Below are 22540 nucleotides of genomic sequence, written 5' to 3' on the forward strand. Positions count from 1 at the left end.
AAATATAAAAATCAAAACTGAATTAAGCCTATTCCGAATTGTTAAATGAATAAAATCTTTTTTATTATATAATAACAATATTTTATTATCAGGTTTCAATATTTTGATCCTTTTAAATGAAATTAGTGTAGTAAATTTCATTATGATGGTTTAAAAAGGTTTTAAAACGTATATTTTCACTACCATGACCTCATGTGACGTCACACAAAGTTGGTAAAGTTTTCGGTGACCAATCCCAACATTGGTATAGGAACGTCAACATGGACGGGAAAGTTGTGCTGTGCTTGTTGGTTATCTGGGTTGCAGTCTTAGAGGCTAATCTTCATGGAAAAGATTTCAAAAAGGTGAAATTATCTTTCTTTAAAAACCACCGCACATAATAAAGTATGTAAAACTTTGATAAGTAATGTTTGTTGCAGCTGTGTTGTGAAAGTGTTATGTTAATAGGCATTGTTTCATATATGATCCCCAGATTTCAAACCAACAAGGCATTCGTTATTACTGAGCCTATTTTGCTAGGCTTAACATGTCCAGCTCAAACTATTTATAATTGTACAATTATATAGCTTTGAACCATTCTTTAAACAATAACAAACTGTATTATAACAGTCTTCAGCAGTGTAATTTTAGAATGTGGATATATGTATCTTTTGCTCAAAATTGTTAAAAAGCTGTATTTGTAATTTTGGATGCTGTACGAGTAACGTGCAAGTACCCATTATTGCCGAAGAATACACAAGTTTTTCTATATTACTCTCATCACGTAAGCTGTCATGTAAAAATTTCAATGCAGATCTCTGCACTGTTCATTTATTTAATTTGAGTGATTATTTTTATTTTATTTTCATCAATATAGACTTACTTCTGGCTGAAAATAAACCCCGTCCTTGATCTTCGATTTGCAGGAATTTGAGTACCCATTATTTCCGCTCATATCTTATCGTCATTTTTCAGTAATTAATCGGTAAAAAGGTCAAAATTTTAAAACAATCTAGCAAAAAATAAATAAAATGTAAGAATATAACATAAAAAATTATATCATAAACGCAATTCAACCATATAATAAGCAATATTGTTTTTCGAAATCCCTGCAGCCACATGTATAGCTGCAGGACTGTAGCTCCTGGTCTGAAAAAATTCAGATGGACGACCTGGGAGCTACAGTGCCTCCCATAGTAAAAAACTGCAATTTACTGTGCACAAATAAATGCGCTAGTTTTGGACTGATTAATCTCATTTACGATCACATTCTGTACAAATATTTGATTCCAAAAAATTCCTCGGATATTTTACTACAGATATCGTCACTTTACTTGCCTCTGATATTCTTTTAAACACCATCATAAGCCCTGTAATTAAAAGTGGTGCAAGTTTGTTTACATTTAGAAATGGCGACTCTCGATCTCGACGTAAATTAACATACTTCATTTTCCGAGGTCGGTTATCATGTTTAAGAGAAAGTCTGAGGCAAGTTAAGTGAGGATATCAATAGCAAATTGACCGAGGAATTTAATGGTACCAATTATTTTTACAGAATTTATGTGAAAATAAGGTTCATAAGTCCAAAACTAGCGCACTTTGTTGTACGCCGTAAATTGCAGATTTTTCCTATGGTAGGCACTGTAGCTCCCAGGTTGTCCATCCGATTTTTTTTCAGACCGGGAGCTACAGTCCTGCAGCTACCACATGCACACAATAGGAGGAACATTTGTTTTGCTTCACATGTCTCGGGACAAATGATTAAAAATTAAAGAAATGCATTGTTTATTTATTAAAAGCTTTTTTAGAATAAATTTAAATGAGTCCAGTAAAAGAAATAATGTGTGTGAATTTAAATAGCAATGCCTCTAAGTTACACCGCAGGTGCGTGGGGATAAATCTTTGATCCGCCTCAGGTTGCAGACAAAATGGCGTCTTACAAGCAAGCAGACGCTCGGTTTTCTCTGTTAAATATTGTGTAGTAGAAATGGCATCTTGCTTATTTTGGTCAAATATCATAACACAGAGGTAAATATTATTCAGTGGCATATGTCATCGCATGGATACAAATGAGATACGTTTTCATAGGCTTACCTTTGTTACGGTGAGTTCCAAGATGTTTGAAGTAAATTTTCTTCGTTCCCAACTCTTATAGTGTCTAATTGTGTAATAAATGTATTTATTTTGGTTTGTAGCTAAAAACAACGAATAGTTAACGGAAATCTTGTTTTCATAACAATCGGCAATAATGGGTACTCGCACATTACTCTAAAGGACCTTTTAATTATGAGTTAATAGGAAATTTTATAAAAATTAATTATTTATATTAAAAATGTACAGTACAAATCCTGTGAAATAGTTTTGTTCTACATCTGATCACAGTACTGAGACCCCTCTCACTTTAGTTTATTTCTGCTGTGATTATGCATACCATATTGATACTGCTAAAATATATGTATTTTTGATTCAGTTTTGGGGTATTTGGTCTGAACCATAGTTATTTCTCGTCCTATACCTTGTTTGCCTAAAATTTGTTAAAATTTTGTTAAATACAATGAACAATATATGTTTATTCAAGTAAAGTTCCCATTATACTCATTACTGTAAATATCTTTATTGATAATAGTTGTTATTCATTTTTTAATTACCTCCTTTTTAACTTTAAATACTCTCCTATATATGTTTTAATAACTTCATTTATTTATAGTAATATCAAATGAAAGAAGAGTTATCAATTAAAGAAGAGTTATCAATTTTCTACTATGGTTATTTTCATTCTTTTTCACTTGCAAACATTTTTTCCTTGTCTTGAATTCCTCCAAACATTGTGTTTAAAGAGAGATATATAATTAAAAATTTGAAATTCGTCTAGTCTTAAATTCCTACTGACAGCAAGTGCGAAAGGAGCGAAAATTAAATGGGGGTATTTTCCTGCATACAGTATGTATATCTATGATGAGAACTTTGTAAGTTGTCAAAACTTGTGTTTGAACCTCTGTAGTTTGTTCACTTATTTTACATACATTACAATATGCAATATGTTCAGAACATGCAGTATGGATTACCAACTATGCCTACTAGATTCCCATGAAAGACAGTTTAGTAAAATTTAATTCTGGTGATGGCAAAGTTTAACATCTAATTAATAATCTTTTTTAAAACAGAAAATGTGGAAAAAAGAGTTCCATACAGATAAATCCCTGAAATTCAAATGGTTTACAAGAGGTGAGTGTCACAATTTTTATACACTATAATAGTATGTATATCATCAAAGGTGTAAAGATTTCTTATTCAGAAATTACCAGAATCCTATTCAATGATGTTAAAGATAATGGGATATTTAGTTACTCAATTGTTTTTTGACTGGAAAGCTAATTCATATTGAATAACTGTTATTGAACACAAATTTCAAAATAACAATTTTCTTAAGATAACAAATAAGTAAATATTAATCATACATACACTGTAAACAAAATTATTATTTTTTAATGATTGAAATGACGAGGTCCAATTCATAATGAATGTATGATTTAATTGACAAGTTAATAATGATTGGGTTTGTTGGAGCAGTCTAGTAGTAGTATTTTACTGTTGGGAAAATTAATATTTTTGCTGCTTAAATTAAGAAGCCCATCCTTTACACTACTCGAGGATTAGTGTGTTCACACACATGGAAACTGTCAAGTTTTATTGAACCATATCAATGTCAATTGATGCAAATCCTTAAAGTATTAATATTTTGTCCTTAAAGTATTAATATTTTGTCTGTTAAAAACAAAATATTTCATTGCAACGAAAAATGAAATTTGCTTATTTAGATCTAAAAATGTTTTAAACAATTTCAAAATTGGAAACCATACAACAACACCTATAAGCATTTGAGATGCATTAAACTCATATCTGTTAAAAACATTTATTGGTCTCTAAAGTCATCTGGTTTGTGTCCATGTTTTCAAAATGTGTATTTCTCATATGATTTTGTGGAGAAGTAACCCAGAGACTCAACAAATTGAAAAAATACTAAAAAAAACACAACACCTGCCAAATCTATACAAATGTGGCCTGGTTATTTATCAATTGAAAATTGAGAGGGATACATAACTTATCAAAGATGTTTTCCATTAACCACCTTGCATTTTTTACACTGGCTGTAAAGGCAATGCTAACTGAGTATCTATTATAGCATAAAAACCATTTGTAATAAATGTTCCAGTAAATGCCTTTAATAGTAGTTTTTAAAACAAATTCAGATGATGTTAATAGATTTTCCCCAATTTACAGGAACATGTTTGGAAGAATGTAAGAAAAATGAAGTTTGTGTGAAAGAAAAAGGAACTGATAAATCAGTGTGTTTGGCTAGACACATAGTAAGAGACAGGTGAGTCTTGGTCCCCTGTCACGGTGTGAGGTACAAGTACACCTGAACAGGTACATCAATAAGAGGTACACTGTATGCATTAGAATCACTTTATTCCTGTATTTCCTGGCCAATATATCTAATGTCATTAAGTTTGTTGTACATGGTGTATAATTTTGAATTAATGTGTGTCATTCTGTAACATTATTGGATAAGATGTAACTAGATAGGGTAGCACCTTACAAGGAATGGACTTGATGTACAGATGTTAAAGCTAACTGAGAAGGTTCCATGTAATCATGTCTCTCTCTCCTGAATGTGGTGTAACTTGATCTGTGTCAGTTAGAAGCTCGTCTCTCGTCTCTCACCTGGGGCTACATTTTACTAGAAACCCTACCTGACGTTAACCCAGTTTAAGTCACGTTAATGTAAAAGAAATAACATGCTGATATTATCTTCCTTCTTAACTAAACAAAGTGAGAAGAAAATGAAGTTTATTCATGAACCACATACAACTTCAGAATGCACTTCTATTATTATGGCATTTAGAACATTGTTTACCTAGCAGGCTTGCTGATGGTACATGTATAATGGCGTGGTTGACTTCACTTGATATTGGATTGGAAACTTAAAAAAAAAAACCACAACCTTTCACAATTGTCATAAAATAGTTTAAGATTCTAGGGTTTACATGTACTTAATGATGCAGATTTATTTGTAGGTAGTAAAACTGATTTATTTATTTGTCAATACTTTTGCTATTGCAGTCGAAGACTATTGCGCAAGAGCCGCCGCTTAGGTAGAAGAAACTTCCAGCATGGCAAACATGCCAGATTCAATAAGAGACATCATTTCCAGGAGAGGCTTAGCAAGCACCAAAAGCATGGACTGGATTATTATGAAAAGAAAGCACTGGAGTTCTCAAAATATCAAGATAAAATAAATATTTTGAAGAACAAGCATGGCATGGTTCACAAACGAAGGAATCCAGTATGTTGATGTATATTTTATGTTTTAATTATAGTGCCATTTTGATTTGTAAAGGTAATATATTGAATTTAATTTGGACTGTAAAAAAGTGACGAGTCAGTAATGGTAAAAGACATAAACAGTATCTGTAAAAATTTGACTAAAAGACAATTGATTTTCCAAAAGTAGGGAGTTTTTGATGATTTTTTAAACAAAAGAAAATTTGAACTAACTTCTATATATGGCTTTTAAAGATTAAAAATAAAAAATTTAGGAAGAAAACTAAAATGCTTTTTATTTCCAATGGTTCCTGACTTGTATGTTTTTAGAATTAATTGCTCCTAGTAATGGCATTTCCATTTTGAATTAAGGAAAGCTTATTGCACTGAATATCTGGAAGCTGCATACATGTATGATTTATCTGATGAATGTATAGTAGATTTTATTTAGGTATTAGAAGTTTCAGATGAGAAATGACTTTTATTTTTTTTAACAGGAAAAGGTCTCCAAAGACAGGATCCTGTTAGAAAAGATGGAGGATGCCAAGGTGGGTGGGGTACTTTAGAGTTATAGGAGTTAGTGATCTTGCTTGTATTTGATAAAGCTTTTAAGGTTACCTGAGTCACTCAGGTGACCTATTGCTATTTGTTTTTGTCCGTCATCGTTCGTCAGTCGTAAACTTTTGAACGTTTTAAGCCTCTTCTCTGGAACCACTGAACCAATTTCAACTTTTGCATATAGCATCTTTGGGTGAAGGGGAGTAAAAATTTGAAATTCATTGCTCCTGCCCTCCAAGGGCCTGAGAGGTGGGGCCAAGACCATCAAACCATAAAAATTAATGCAATCTTAACAAAAATTTACTCTTTCCTCCTTGACATCAAACAGTCATCTGATGGCATGATTGTAATAAGCATTGAGCTATCTACCAACATTGTGATGTTCATGGCACTTGGGTCAGGGGTTCTGGCAATAGGGTGGGGCTCTAAAGATTGTATTGTGAAAATGCATTAATTTATTAATGCATTAGAAGTATGTAAATTACATTCATGTTTAGTTGATGTATTTAGATACATTTAAATTTTGTGAAAGATTGCATTTACATAAATTGTATCTGAAGGTATATGTATAACATAATTAGCAATGGATTTTATCGTTTCAGGAATTAATGAAACACATGGCTCCTAAACCAGCCTCTGAATCAGGTAAAATGGATTCCAATTATTTTGTCCATCCCTCAACACTTTGACATTAATATCTTATAATATTCTATTCTGGCTGGCCCACTTTTGATTGCCTTAACATAATTACATGTATCTATTTTGTAGGACATATGATTAATAATGTTTAAATATATCTCACATGCAGTCACATCTATATGTTCTTGATGTTGTATCAAAACGGTGCAAATTAATGGCATTTTGAAAATTATTTCACTAAGATTTATATCATAAAGCATACACTCTGTAGGTAAAACATTAATTTCATTAATTTAAGTGATAAAACCTGCATTTAATCATATATGTACATTGTACATGTGATGGCTTCTTCATGGGTTTTTTCTGTATATTTTTATTGTAAAGATTGTAAGTGGATTACGAATGTTGTTGATTTATTTAGTTTGTGACAAGAAGGACCTAGAAAAGATGGCTGTTCGCCTCCAGGGCTGGTTTGTAACACTTCATGAGAAGCACCATGAGGAGAAGGTCCACGGCCATATCTCAAAGAGAAGTGTGAGCGAACCTCAAAAAGGTGGGTACAAAACTCAGTAAAGTGAGGAGTTGATGTACCTTGTTGTTTGGGGAATTAACTGTCATTTCCAAATGTTTGTTTGAATGATAAATCATCAAATAATTGAATTAAAGTGGCATAAATTGTAAAACCTCTAATGTTGTTTTGGCTGTAATAAACTGATGTGGCTAAAATGATCAGCATACCTTTCTCAAGGAAATTATCATTATTAGTCAAAATGAGAGACACATTTAAATTTGTAATATTTTGTTTCCTCTGCATTGAAAAGAACATGTTTTGATAACAAGTGCTCTTCTTGAATTTGTAGATGGAAAGTGTCACTGTGTCAAGTCAGTGATGTGGCAGTTCCATCAGCTGGACAAGAACCAAGACCATCACCTGGACAAACACGAGATGGCAGTGATGGAGAACAACCAGAAGGAAGCTTGTATGAGGCCATTCCTCAACTCATGTGACACGGACGCCGACTCACATCTCAGTAAACAGGAGTGGTGCTGCTGCTTCCAGGCTGAGGCCCCGTGTGACCTCGCCCAGAAAGAGGCCAGGGAAGGGAAACTCCTGGGCGCCACAATGCCAAGGTGCACTGTGGAAGGCTACTTCAAGAGGATGCAGTGTAATTCTAGCACAGGATTCTGCTGGTGTGCGGACTTCAATGGAAACGAGATCAGAGGGACACGGATGTCCATGAAGAAGGGGGAGCCTAACTGTGGTAGGTCAGGGCTGGACCGGTGATCAGCTGTTTGTAAATGTACTGATACTGATAGCCTAACTGTGGTAGGTCAGGGCTGGACCGGTGATCAGCTGTTTGTAAATGTACCGATACTGATATTATGTTAGTGATTGAACAGTATAATAATAATAATCTATGATAAGAAAGATATACCAGTATATTTCAATATGAGCATCATACCTATACCATTATGACATGTTGATCAATGATAAAATGTGATGAAATTGTTCGCAATTCAATTTTAAATTCATGATTAACATCACTGAAACAAAGTTAAGAATGTTAATGCGATCAATTGTAGAAAATATAAATAACCTTTTAACATTTAAATACACTTGATGATTAACTACAAGAGTACAGCTATTCTTTCAACTGAACAGCATTTATATCTAAGTGTACATTTTTGTTTTACTTAATGTAAATTTTTCTATTTTCAATTACAGTATTATCTACATGGTTGATGTACATTTATGTCTATGACCTATTTTATTTATAGGGAAGTTTGATGCCCTTGGACGTGCCAAGACTACAATGAAGATGAACTGATTCTGCCGCTCCTAAACAATTCATTGCTGAAATTGTCTACAATATATTAGTATATTATTTAAAACAATGCTGTTCTATTTTTGGCTTAAAAGTAGTTGAAAAGAATTTCTATGCAACAATATTTGAATGGCGTTCAAAGATTTTATGATCAAAGAAATATATACAAATGTATTTTTATTATATTGATTCCAATTTTATCTCCTTTGTATCTATATATATGTACAAACATTTATTATGATGTTTTGATTTTATTTGTATTTGATATTACCAGAAACTACCGTATATCTATCTATATATCTAGGTTTGGAAAGCATTATAAGAAAACTTTTTGAGAGCCATTTTGCTGCTCTTTTGAACTTGGCCCACCGTATTGCCTTTGTAACGTCTCTTAGCATTTGATATGTCACATTTGACCCAGCTTGTACTTGCCTTTAATAGTGTTAAGTCAATAGATGTACACCTGTAGTTATTACTACTTTTCATTTACATATGCAAGATTCTATGTACATGTATGTGTCAGTCTTTTGTGTATACACTCCACCAATGGTTGTTTATGTGTTGGACATTCTTGATTGGTTGTGAAATTTTTATTGTTTTAGATTTATACTCCCATATACAATTTTTGTGAACTTTTTTTAAAAATCTGAACATTGATACTTTTTTATCTCATGAGATAGTAATTTATCTCAAGACAGTAACAATGTTGATAAGAGCATTATTTGTATGAATCTTTCATCAAACTGAATGTGGAAGCTGAACATTCAAGAAATGACATTCTTGTCAAATATTTGTACATTATAAAACCATCTTTTATGTGACCTTTTTTAAAGTAAAACTTTATTTTGATTTAAACACAAACAAAACAACGAAAAAAACAGTGTTTCACTTTTGCTCAAAGTTTGCTTGTATTTAAAACTGTTTGCCTTCTATTGATTAAATATAGCATTCCAGGCTGTGTTTTAGTTGGTCTTCTATGCTTAGTATCTAAACTGAACACTTATGATATTAAAAGGATGGCATCAACCTGTCTGTACCCTGTACATACTTGTTTCAAATTAATGCTGTACAAGTTCCAATGGAATGAATTGTCTTGCATATGGTTTAATAATTTCTGCCTTTTGCACCATATTGTATCGGAAGAAGTTGAGCATCTTTTCTTAGCTTATGGAATTTTTGTTGTGCTTGGCCCACATACAGTGACTATTATAAATAATTTATACATACTATTTGTAGAAATGTTCCTTAGTTATCTTGAAATACTGTGGATTCATTTAAATTCGTGGATGTCCATTTTTCGTGGATTGGGGGATTTTTGTTTATTCATGGGGATGTAATTTCGTGGATGTGTCAGTTTTTAGTGTCAGTAAGGTAACTTACTCTTTCAAAATTTGTTTTCATCGAGGATGTAAATTCTTGGGGAAGGGTTACCAACGAATACCACGAAAATTGAGCCACCACAAATTTTAATGATTCCACAGTATTTAGTTTGTGAAAAACCACCATAAAGTCATGTCCTCACACACTATGCCTTCAGAATACCTGTAACAACTTCACACAACATGCCATTGGATTATCTTGCTACACATCAAGAGCTGTTGTGCTAACAAAGCTTCATGAAACTCGCCATCTCCCACATGCAATCCAGCCAACACAACTTCAAACTATGTGCCTTAGCATTAGCACAACTTCACCTAACTAGTTGTTCTTGAAAACATTACACGTCTCAAACATGCTATTCTTTGTGGCATTTTCGTGAAGCTTTGTTGGATGGTGGTGAGTTGTGCGAGACCTTCATGGTAAGTTTTGTGAAGTACTGTTGGTAGTTGGGTTAGCGTTTTGTAGTAGTGTGATAGCCAATCTGTTTTGATACTCGAGAGCGGTAGCGTATCAGAACAGCTGATTTTAATCGGATCGTGTGACAGTATGTTATAAAGTTGTGTTGCAGCGATGGCGTGTTATTTTAGGTTGTGCAAGTTATGTAAAGTTGTATAAACATAAAGGCATGTTTTATGACAATGCAAAGGAGTGTGATTTTTCCCCAAGGCCCTATTTTAAGTCATAGCTAATTGCTTTATACACTTATTCATGCATGTCACTCATCCCCCGGTTTAAGTTCTTATTGGCAATATCTTACAACCAAAATAAAGGAGATTAAAGTCATCCATTATAATAACAATGCCAGTTGGCTTAAAAGTGAAAGACTGAAATTTTGGTAAGTTAATAAAAGTTATACCACACGTCCTTGAAAATGTTGAACCCCATATAGTTCAAAATATGTTCAAAACTCAAATTAACAGCTGATTAAAGGTATCTTCAGAAAATATTAATTCTCATATAGGCAAGGCTTTGCTGAAACAAGAGAGTGTAAAGAAAATTACGTTAAAATATAACTTATCAGAACTGTCAATCTAAGCACGTTTCTAGTTTCAGTTTCGACTCACTCACGTGACAAGTGTTTTGAGTGCAATATCACGTGATGTAAATATGGCTGACGATCAACACGAAGAGAATCAAGAAATCGAAGAAGATGATGTCCCTAGGCCTGTTTTTGACGATGGAATGGTAAGATTTGTTTATTTTGCTTCTGTGTTGGACTAATTTGATTTTTGATCGTGTGTACTGAAACCAGTTGTTTGATGCAAGATGCAATCATAGTCTGAATAGTAGACCCATTTTCACACATTTTGTCTTTAGAATCTACAGACTGTAAAGATGTATGATTTCGATAATTCTAGAAAGGCTAGCGTCATAGCAGACATCATTCTCATCAGCCTGGTTCACTGTAATTCACATTTTACAACATCTTTTAACAGTTCTAATGTTATTTTGCTTTATGCCATAGTTTTAACAATACATGTAATGTTATTCTCTTTTGAGAATTGGACAGGCATAGTCTTCATCCATGGACAGGCATAGTCTACATCCATGTGGATGTAGGCTATGCCTGTCCACTTCTCAAAAGAGAATAAATAAAATCACAGCTTAATTTACTAGTATATTAATTCACTAAATGTCATTTATTAGAACTTTGACACACCAGGTCGTATATACTATAGTATGTCCCAAGTTATTGTTTTCATCACTTTTTGATGATTTTTAATTAAGATAAACAAATACCTGTCATTGGAGTACAATTCAGATTGATAAAAGTGAAAAAATTCAAGATTTCTTTGTTGATGTATCATCTGTTTTTACCAGGAGAATTTTACAGGAACAAAAACACACATCATACGGAGATTCTAAATGGGAAATTTTTACATCTTTTCTTCATTTCTTCAAGTATTCTAGACACATCACACAATTTTTCATTGTTATCATCTTGGATACTTTCATGTCTTTTGCAATACAAAATCCCACTAGACTTTTTATTTTGGACTGTGTAATTAAACCTGAAGCGGTAGAGGGGGCGTTTCAAAACAGATAACCTGGTCTTTTTTCATTCTAATTTATGAATGTTTGTAGTTTGGGTGCAAAGGTAGTTATGGTTATCAAGATATTACACAAAAACTGGTGGAAGCAGAAACTTATGACAGCTACAGTATATTGATATTAGTATATACATCCTGTACACACTGTACATATTTACCATAATTTGACATACAAATTACAAACGAGCTGTACTGAATGCTATGCACTCTTCTTTTTAATCTCAATCTTTGAACATGGAATTAGTTTATATATATGTTTATGAGTTATAAAAATTCTTTTGCTTGTTGCAATTCAAAAATGTTTTACATCTGTAATATGCCTCTAAATTATGTTCAAATACTAAGTATAGAATACATGCAGCCAACTTGAATTTACATTTTGGTCTTTGTATGAACAGCTTTCACTGGCTGGACAGGATCTTACGAAAATCCCTGTGGAAGCTGTCAATGAATTTGCTGAGAAAACAAAAAGATTAGATCTGAGTTTTAATTGTTTAAGGTAAGTACAATTGAATACAATAAGAATTCTCTTCATCAGTCCTCAGGTAAATAAGTTGTCACAAATTAAGAATACCGGTATACATGTACATGTAGTTTTTTCTCAGATTCAACATTATGACAAAATCTGATTGAAATTTAAAATGTAATTGCTATTCGTATTCTATTTTTAGTGTAATTAAATAATATTTGGCAGAAATTGACTTTCTAAAAAAAAAAAGATTACAAATTGAATACATGTATAACATTCCAAACAGTTACTGTTAAATCCTCTTACGCAAGTACTTAATTCCGCTGTTTTGTATTAAATCGTGAGAATATAAAATCGCGTTCACCAATTTTTTGTTATATTAATTTCCTATAGTTAAAAACTGTCTGAAAAATAAAAGCGAGACTTTAAAATCCGCGAAGGTTACTTCTTACAATTTTACGTGGAAATTAATTCCTCGCGTTTAATTAGGAATCTACAGTAATTTGTAAGAAAGCCAATTTCTGCCAATTTAAAATGTTGTTTATGATAATTAAGAACGTTTTATTCACTTTTAAATACAATGTATAACCTAAGAAAAGTGCTAAATTAGCACTATTCTTATGTCATTAGTAATGGTGAATGACATTAGTGTTGTAATAAATTTAGTAGAAATGTTATTTATGCCAATAACGCTCAGCCTAAATAGAATGATGTACACTTACAGTATTTTACAGAGATATAACTGATGATATATAATTTTAAAAAATGGCAGCATTAAATTTTTCTTTAATTTGTACCTTGGGACTTACTGTATGCAATATATTGGTAAACCAACTTTTCTTTGTGATGATTTTATTTTGTGTTTAATCAATTTTAAACTTGTCTGCAGCTACGGTAATTAATTTTTCAAGACAAAGCCTTATGTTGATACTGGTATTATTAAACAGAAAAGAGGGACATTAAGCATCATGTTTGTGGCAAGGAATTTTGTGACAACAATTTTTATGAATTTTTCTTGCAAGCAAATAATAGTTGGTTTACAGCATAAATATGCTATGCTGTTAATATATACTGCAAGTTCAATTTGTTGAATTGATTGTTCAAGATAAAATGAGCAAAACTTGTTTGTGCAGCTTTTTCTCGATCTTCAACGCATGTACATCTTTGATTAGTTTAAATATATAGGTCCTATAGGCTAAGTCCACGATGTTTATTTAAATCTTGTATTTATTTAAAGTATTTTCGTAACACAAAATGTCTCTTTGATAATAACATTTATGACAGGTACAAGCTATTTTTTTTCTTAACTGTATGGAAGATGATGCATTTTATATATTATATATTTTGTTGTAATGTTAGCATTAATTAAAGAAAACTGACCATTTTCTGGAGGTTGGACTAATTATGTTGATGGTTTATAAATACATTGTTTTGTAGATCTTTGGATGGACTTGAGAAGTTTTCACAGCTAGAAGAACTTGTCCTAGACAACAATGCCCTAGATGATGACATAAAGTTTCCAATGCTCAAAAACCTTCACACTGTTACTTTAAATAAAAATAGAGTATCCTTTTTGTTGATTTGAACAAACTAAATTGCTAAAAATTTTATAATTATGATCTTTATAGACTTTCATTTGATTTTTGGATAACAATTCTAATTAATACTATACACAATGATTAAGATGTGTACAAACATATAAAGCCAAAGCCAACTCTCTCTCTCTCTCTCTCTCTCTCTCTCTCTCTCTCTCTTATTTCGACATCATCATTGATCAATATTTTGTTAGTAAGTATTGCAAAAATGCATCCTTTGATGATGTGATTTTGAACACTGCTTGTAAATGTGCACTTACAAGTACACAATGTTTAAAATTGAGTTTCACTGGGTGATGTGATTTTGAACTTGATCCTCCTTGTAATGTTGACATTTCTCATACTTCTTCCTTAAACACTGCTCAGATAACAAATCTTGATCAGCTTCTGAATAACATCTCTAAAAATCTTCCAAGTTTGACATATTTAAGCATGCTAAGCAATGAAGCATGTCCCAATCAGCTGTCAAGTCTGGATAAAGACGAAGAGGATTACCAGAGATATAGGTAAAGTGGTCTTTCCACACATATAGATAAATTAATCTTAAAAGATATAGGTAGTGTGTATATTCTTACCCAAGATACAGGTATTGCATTTGTTCTTACCTGAGATACATAAGGTGCATTTGTTCTTACCCGAGATACTTGTGGCATGTTTTTTCTTAACTGAGATACAGGTAACCTGTTAGTCATATCTAAATTACGGGAAGTGTGATTGTTTTTACATGAGATACAGGTAGCGTGTTTGTTCTTACCTGAGATACAGATAGGGTGTTTGTTCCTACATGAGATACAGGTAGTGTTTGTTCTTACCTGAGATACAGGTAGCATGTTTGTTCATATCTGAGAAACAGGTAGTGTGTTTGTTATTACCCAAGATACAGGTAGTGTGTTTGTTATTACCCAAGATACAGGTATTGTGTTTGGTCTTACCTGAGATACAGGTAGTGCATTTGTTATTACCCGAGTGATACATGTAGTGTCTTTAGTCTTTATTAGTTTTAGGAATGCTAAAACTAAGGTGCTGCTTACACATGTTTACCATTTTTTCTACCATTTTACTACATTTTCCACATGTACACTTATATAAGCTAGCTCAAACGAGTAAGTTCATTGTACTGTATAATTGTTGATTGGTGATAGTTCTTTAGTAAAATTGAGAGGAAACAGCTTGGCTTTGTACTTAAACAAAGGAAGTTGGCCATTGAAAGTTAACAAAGAAACAATAATGTAATTATTTGATAAAGCAATATATGAGCTGAGCACTGTATACATGCATGGTTGTTATAATTCTACACATGAATTTAACCTTAAATAAGACTGAAACTGCATGAACATATTGCATTTCATGACATGTTTGGAATATCAAATATTACATAATTATGTACAAGATAACTATGATTTAATTTTACATGAATCAGAGCCCATAAATAGGTTTTTCCACACAAAGGACTATTATTACATGTATTTGATAAAACCATAATTAACATGTATCTGCCCTTACATATCTTGATAAGATATATAAACACTATACCTCTATGTACTGGCTATTACAACAATCTGGATAATAATTACCACTGCTCAGTATGAATTAATTGTTCATCTAAGACATCAGTAAAAGGGATCATTTCCTGCAATTTTAAAAATAGATTTTTTTTTTTAAATAGTCTTTTTTCCCATCTCTTATAAGGTCTTTGGAAGGATATTGAGCAAGGCTACTCAAGTACTATATTTGTGTGTAACTATTCATATTATTTGACTTATACTTAGTAGTATTGGTAAATATTGGTAGGTATTAAAGCAAACATGCACTTAATTTTTACTTTATTAAAAACAGAAGAGAAACATTTGCTCCAAATATCATTTATGTGAAATAATAAATGTACAGCATATGGTCCTTTATATAACATTTATAAAACCTCAATTTTTTTTCTATCTTTGAAGTTATAAATCACAACAACTTTTCTCACAAATATTGCAGCTCATACATGTGTTGTTTAAACTGTACTCTGGAAGTGTGAACTGTGAATATATAATATCTTAATGCTATAATGTAAAAGCTTGTTTGTGTGTTTATGGCAGGTATTACGTTTTGTTCCAATTGCCTGGACTAAAGTTCCTGGATTCCACAAGTGTAAAAGATGAGGAACTAGCAGAGGCAAGAAGAGTTGGACCATTTATGCAGGTCATCAAGGTCAGGGAGGAAGAGGTAAGAGGTCCTGTCTAAGAATTGATATAAAACAGGAAGAGGTAAAAGGTCCTATCATATAACTAAAATCAGTGAGATAGAGCTAGGTTATAGGTCCTGTTTAAGATATGATGTAAAAATGAAAGGTTTGAGGTCAAATCTAAAAATGATAAAAAAAGAGGAGGTTAAAGGTCCTATCTTAGATCTGATGTGAAAAAGGAATGGTTAAGATATTTCTTCAAATTGGAAGAGGTAAGAAATCCTGTCTTAGAACTGATGTGTAAGAGGAAAGAGATCCTGTCTTAGAACTGATGTATAAGAGGAAGAGGTAAGAGATCCTGTTTTAGAACTGATGTATATAAGAGGAAGAGGTAAGAAATCCTGTCTTAGAACTGATGTGTAAGAGGAAGAGGTAAGAAATCCTGTCTTAGAACTGATGTATAAGAGGAAGAGGTAAGAGATCCTGTTTTAGAACTGATGTATAAGAGGAAGAGGTAAGAAATCCTGTCTTAGAACTGATGTATAAGAGGAAGAGGTAAGAGATCCTGTTTTAGAACTGATGTATAAGAGGAAGAGGTAAGAAATCCTGTCTTAGAACTGATGTGTAAGAGGAAAGAGATCCTGTCTTAGAACTGATGTATAAGAGGAAGTGGTAAGAAATCCTGTCTTAGAACTGATGTATAAGAGGAAGAGGTAAGAGATCCTGTTTTAGAACTGATGTATAAGAGGAAGAGGTAAGAAATCCTGTCTTAGAACTGATGTATAAGAGGAAGAGGTAAGAGACCCTGTTTTAGAACTGATGTATAAGAGGAAGAGGTAAGAAATCCTGTCTTAGAACTGATGTATAAGAGGAAGAGGTAAGAGATCCTGTTTTAGAACTGATGTATAAGAGGAAGAGGTAAGAGATCCTGTTTTAGAACTGATGTATAAGAGGAAGAGGTAAGAAATCCTGTCTTAGAACTGATGTGTAAGAGGAAGAGGTAAGAAATCCTGTCTTAGAACTGATGTATAAGAGGAAGAGGTAAGAAATCCTGTCTTAGAACTGATGTATAAGAGGAAAGAGATCCTGTCTTAGAACTGATGTATAAGAGGAAGTGGTAAGAAATCCTGTCTTAGAACTGATGTGTAAGAGGAAAGAGATCCTGTCTTAGAACTGATGTATAAGAGGGAGGAAGAGGTAAAAGATCCTGTTTTAGAACTGATGTATAAGAGGAAGAGGTAAGAGATCCTGTTTTTGAACTGATGTATAAGAGGAAGAGGTAAGAAATCCTTTCTTAGAACTGATGTGTAAGAGGGAGAGGTAAGATATCCTGTCTTAGAACTGATGTATAAGAGGATGAGGTAAGAGATAATGTCTTAGAACTGATGTATAAGAGGAAGAGGTAAGAGATAATGTCTTAGAACTGATGTATAAGAGGAAAGAGATCCTGTCTTAGAACTGATGTATAAGAGGAAGAGGTAAGAGATCATGTCTTAGAACTGATGTATAAGAGGAAGAGGTAAGAGATCCTGTTTTAGAACTGATGTATAAGAGGAAGAGGTAAGAGATCCTGTCTTAGAACTTATGTGTAAGAGGAAAGAGATCCTGTCTTAGAACTGATGTATAAGAGGAAGAGGTAAGAGATCTTGTTTTTGAACTGATGTATAAGAGGAAGAGGTAAGAGATCCTGTTTTAGAACTGATGTATAAGAGGAAGAGGTAAGAGATCCTGTTTTTAAACTGATGTATAAGAGGAAGAGGTAAGAAATCCTGTCTTAGAACTGATGTGTAAGAGGAAAGAGATCCTGTCTTAGAACTGATGTATAAGAGGAAGAGGTAAGAGATCATGTCTTAGAACTGATGTATAAGAGGAAGAGGTTAGAGATCCTGTCTTAGAACTGATGTATAAGAGGAAGAGGTAAGAGTTCCTATCTTACAACTGATGTATAAGAGGAAGAGGTAAGAGATCCTGTCTTAGAACTGATGTATAAGAGGAAGAGGTTAGAGATCCTGTCTTAGAACTGATGTATAAGAGGAAGAGGTAAGAGATCCTGTCTTAGAACTAATGTATAAGAGGGAGGAAGAGGAAAGAGTTCCTATCTTAGAACTGATGTATAAGAGGAAGAGGTAAGAGATCCTGTTTTAGAACTGATGTATAAGAGGAAAAGGTAAGAGATCCTGTCTTAGAACCGATGTATAAGAGGGAGGAAGAGGAAAGAGTTCCTATCTTAGAACTGATGTATAAGAGGAAGAGGAAAGAGGTCCATCCTTAGAACTGATGTAAAAAGAAGATGAGAAAAGAGTTCCTATCTTAGAACTGATATGAAAGAGGAAGAGACAAGAGGTTCTGTCTTAGAACAGATGTGAAAATAGAAAAAAGTTAGAGGTCCTATCTTAAAAGTTATGTAAAAGAGGATGAGGAAAGAGGTTCTATCCAAGTAGTGATGTAAAAGAGGATGAGGAAAGAGGTCCTATTTTGGAAGTGATGTGTAAGAGGAAGAGGTAAGAAATCATGTCTTAGAACTGATGTATAAGAGGAAGAGGTAGGAAATCCTGTCTTAGAACTGATGTATAAGAGGAAAGAGATCCTGTCTTAGAACTGATGTATAAGAGGAAGTGGTAAGAAATCCTGTCTTAGAACTGATGTGTAAGAGGAAAGAGATCCTGTCTTAGAACTGATGTATAAGAGGGAGGAAGAGGTAAAAGATCCTGTTTTAGAACTGATGTATAAGAGGAAGAGGTAAGAGATCCTGTTTTTGAACTGATGTATAAGAGGAAGAGGTAAGAGATCCTGTTTTTGAACTGATGTATAAGAGGAAGAGGTAAGAAATCCTTTCTTAGAACTGATGTGTAAGAGGGAGAGGTAAGATATCCTGTCTTAGAACTGATGTATAAGAGGATGAGGTAAGAGATAATGTCTTAGAACTGATGTATAAGAGGAAGAGGTAAGAGATAATGTCTTAGAACTGATGTATAAGAGGAAAGAGATCCTGTCTTAGAACTGATGTATAAGAGGAAGAGGTAAGAGATAATGTCTTAGAACTGATGTATAAGAGGAAGAGGTAAGAGATCCTGTTTTAGAACTGATGTATAAGAGGAAGAGGTAAGAGATCCTGTCTTAGAACTTATGTGTAAGAGGAAAGAGATCCTGTCTTAGAACTGATGTATAAGAGGAAGAGGTAAGAGATCTTGTTTTTGAACTGATGTATAAGAGGAAGAGGTAAGAGATCCTGTTTTAGAACTGATGTATAAGAGGAAGAGGTAAGAGATCCTGTCTTAGAACTTATGTGTAAGAGGAAGAGGTAAGAGATCCTGTTTTTAAACTGATGTATAAGAGGAAAGAGATCCTGTCTTAGAACTGATGTATAAGAGGAAGAGGTAAGAGATCATGTCTTAGAACTGATGTATAAGAGGAAGAGGTTAGAGATCCTGTCTTAGAACTGATGTATAAGAGGAAGAGGTAAGAGTTCCTATCTTACAACTGATGTATAAGAGGAAGAGGTAAGAGATCCTGTCTTAGAACTGATGTATAAGAGGAAGAGGTTAGAGATCCTGTCTTAGAACTGATGTATAAGAGGAAGAGGTAAGAGATCCTGTCTTAGAACTAATGTATAAGAGGGAGGAAGAGGAAAGAGTTCCTATCTTAGAACTGATGTATAAGAGGAAGAGGTAAGAGATCCTGTTTTAGAACTGATGTATAAGAGGAAAAGGTAAGAGATCCTGTCTTAGAACCGATGTATAAGAGGGAGGAAGAGGAAAGAGTTCCTATCTTAGAACTGATGTATAAGAGGAAGAGGAAAGAGGTCCATCCTTAGAACTGATGTAAAAAGAAGATGAGAAAAGAGTTCCTATCTTAGAACTGATATGAAAGAGGAAGAGACAAGAGGTTCTGTCTTAGAACAGATGTGAAAATAGAAAAGGTGAGAGGTCCTATCTTAAAAGTTATGTAAAAGAGGATGAGGAAAGAGGTTCTATCCAAGTAGTGATGTAAAAGAGGATGAGGAAAGAGGTCCTATTTTGGAAGTGATGTTAAAGAGGAAGAGGAAAGAGGTCCTATTTTGGAGGTGATGACCATCATGTAAAAAGGATGAGAAAAGAGGTCCTATTTTAGAACCAATGTAAAAGAGGAAGAGGAAAGAGGTCCTATTTAAGAACTAATGATAAGGAGGAAGAGGTAAGAGGTCCTATCTTAGAACTGATGTCAGGGAGGAAGAGGTAAGATATATCCTGTCTTAGATCTGATTTCATAGAAGAGGTAAGGGATCCTGTTTAAGAACTGATGATAAGGAGGAGGATGTTATAAGTCATAACTTAGAACGGGTGTAAAGGAGAAAGAGGTAAGAGGTTCTGACTGATAACTCATATTTTTATGCCCCCCTTCGAAGAAGGGAGGGCATATTGCTTTGCTGCTGTCTGTCAGTCTGTCGGACGGTCCACCAACAGTTTCCACTTATTTTCTCCGCAGAGGATGAACATATTGAAATGAAATATGGTATACAGGTTTATCATGATATTATCTAGGTCAAGTTCCATATTGGGTACGATCAAGCTATTTTCGACAGAGTTATGGCTCTTGGATGTAGAAAAATTCCAGTTATTTGCAATTTTCACTCATTTTCTTCGCAGAGGGTGCACATATTGAAATGAAATTTGGTAAACAGATTTATCATGATAATATCTAGGTCAAGTTCGATATTGGGTACGATCAAGCCTTTTTCGACAGAGTTATGGCCATTGGACGTTGAAAAATTCCAGTTATTTGCAGTTTCCACTCATTTTCTTCACAGGAGATGAACATATTGAAATGAAATTTGGTATCCAGGTTTATCATAATATTATCTAGGTCAAGCTCAATATTGGGTATGATCGAGCAATTTAACAGGGTTATGGCTTTTGGACGTAGAAAAATTCCAGTTATTTGCAGTTTCTACTCATTTTCTTCGCAGAGGGTGCACATATTGATATGAAATTTAGTATTCAGGTTTATCTTAATAATATCGAGGTCAATTTGATTTTGGGTATGATAGAGCAATTTTTGACAGAGTTATGCCCCTTGGACTTAGAAAAATTCTAAATATTTGCAGTTTACGTTCATTTTCTTTGTGGATGTTTCCAAGGGAGGGGGGCATAAGTGTTTCACAAAGATCTCTTATGATTTCTTATTTTAAAAGAAATAAATGCTAATATGTACACTTCTAGAATGTAGTGGACATTTTGTAAATGTATGTTTCACCTGTAGATTGTTCCTGTTTATTGAATTACCTTATTTACAGGCAGCAATCAAATGATTCAAAAGCAGTTCTATTAATAAAGTATTAATTTTCATCTGGAATTAATGACAGATTAACAATTATCTTTACAGATAGAACATAAAGAAGAAGGAAACGATACAGAACCATCAGCATTCACACCTCTTCCAAATTCCACCAAAAGTCTGGAGAAACCAGTTGGTGGGTCTCTCTCTCTCTCTCTCTCTCTTTCTCTCTCTTATGCTCACATGTACATCATGTTTAACCACCATATTTTGTTTATTTTCCATAGCCTCATTTGGCAAGAGTAAATATATCTATTATGGAAAGCACTCAGAAGGGAATAGATTCATCAGAAACAAAGACTTGTGAAATGACCTTTATCAAAGACAAGGACAATTCCAATATTACATTTTTAAAAATAATCACAGACAGGAGACCCTTGGTTGACGGTATTTTCACATCATCCAATGTGATTCAGAGAGCATCTTGAAAAATCAAAACAAGAACGAAATAAGAAAGACTTGATAATTTGTCATTACATTTACTTACCAGTAAATACCACAGAAAACGGCAAAATATGTTCCATCCAATTACTCATACATCAAGGAATATGTAAGATGATTAAAAAAACAAACAATTTTTTTAAAGATTCTAAATTTTCCCAATGCATAATGGAATTTGTGTTGAATATGAAATTGTTCATATTATTTGCATATACCGTTACTCTTGATTATACATGTACTTGATTACTACTACAAATTTAGTTACTGTATTGGTTTTTTTTATGGGAAGGTGGAGAATTCCCAAGGCTCCTGTTTAGTTTTTGGTCTTCAACTTACCACATGTTTGTAGTACATGTATCTATAAATTGTACAAAGATTTAAAGATCACTAAGTAAGAATAATATTCATATGTATTTGGTCTTTATGAGTGTAAATAATGAATGAATAGAGAGCCTTTTAAGTAACAGTATATGTGATTATCAAATGCACCAATATCTGTACATTCAATTTCTATTGTTTAACAATTTCTCGTATAAAACATAAATAGTGAGTAGGACTCTCTGTCTTGGTTAACACCACAGTGAAGGCAATCTACTTCATGTAAACTACTTTATGTAAACTAAAGAATTGTGTAAATACAGTTACTGTGTAACACTCAGATGTTTTACATTCTAGAATGAGTAGTGGTTGATCCGCACTTATGATTTGTACAACTGGTTGTTCAGTATTAAATTTAAAAAAAAATACATGTAAATATACGAGGGTCAATCAAAAAATACGAAGACAATGTGGCTGTC

The 22540-nt window shown here is 33.2% G+C and overlaps 2 protein-coding genes across 2 annotated transcripts; both read left to right on the forward strand.

Annotated features, from left to right (window-relative positions):
- Nucleotides 1-20: 20 nt before the first annotated feature.
- Nucleotides 21-8468, forward strand: Testican-1 (proteoglycan Cow). Its single transcript, XM_066066849.1, has 9 exons — nucleotides 21-344; nucleotides 3144-3204; nucleotides 4261-4357; nucleotides 5104-5326; nucleotides 5802-5852; nucleotides 6465-6507; nucleotides 6923-7054; nucleotides 7362-7763; nucleotides 8281-8468. The coding sequence occupies exons 1-9, from the start codon at nucleotides 261-263 to the stop codon at nucleotides 8328-8330; spliced, it is 1143 nt and encodes a 380-aa protein (XP_065922921.1). The 5' UTR covers nucleotides 21-260; the 3' UTR covers nucleotides 8331-8468.
- Nucleotides 8469-10733: 2265 nt separating this feature from the next.
- Nucleotides 10734-21849, forward strand: LOC105325595 (leucine-rich melanocyte differentiation-associated protein). The gene is made up of 7 exons (XM_034455318.2): nucleotides 10734-10892; nucleotides 12157-12257; nucleotides 13665-13791; nucleotides 14189-14328; nucleotides 15904-16030; nucleotides 21351-21438; nucleotides 21530-21849. Exons 1-7 carry the CDS (start codon nucleotides 10815-10817, stop codon nucleotides 21607-21609), a joined length of 741 nt encoding a protein of 246 aa, XP_034311209.1. The 5' UTR covers nucleotides 10734-10814; the 3' UTR covers nucleotides 21610-21849.
- The last annotated feature ends 691 nt before the right edge of the window (nucleotides 21850-22540 follow it).

Source organism: Magallana gigas, chromosome 7 (genome assembly GCF_963853765.1).
Source record: "Magallana gigas chromosome 7, xbMagGiga1.1, whole genome shotgun sequence".
Lineage (NCBI taxonomy): Eukaryota > Metazoa > Mollusca > Bivalvia > Ostreida > Ostreidae > Magallana > Magallana gigas.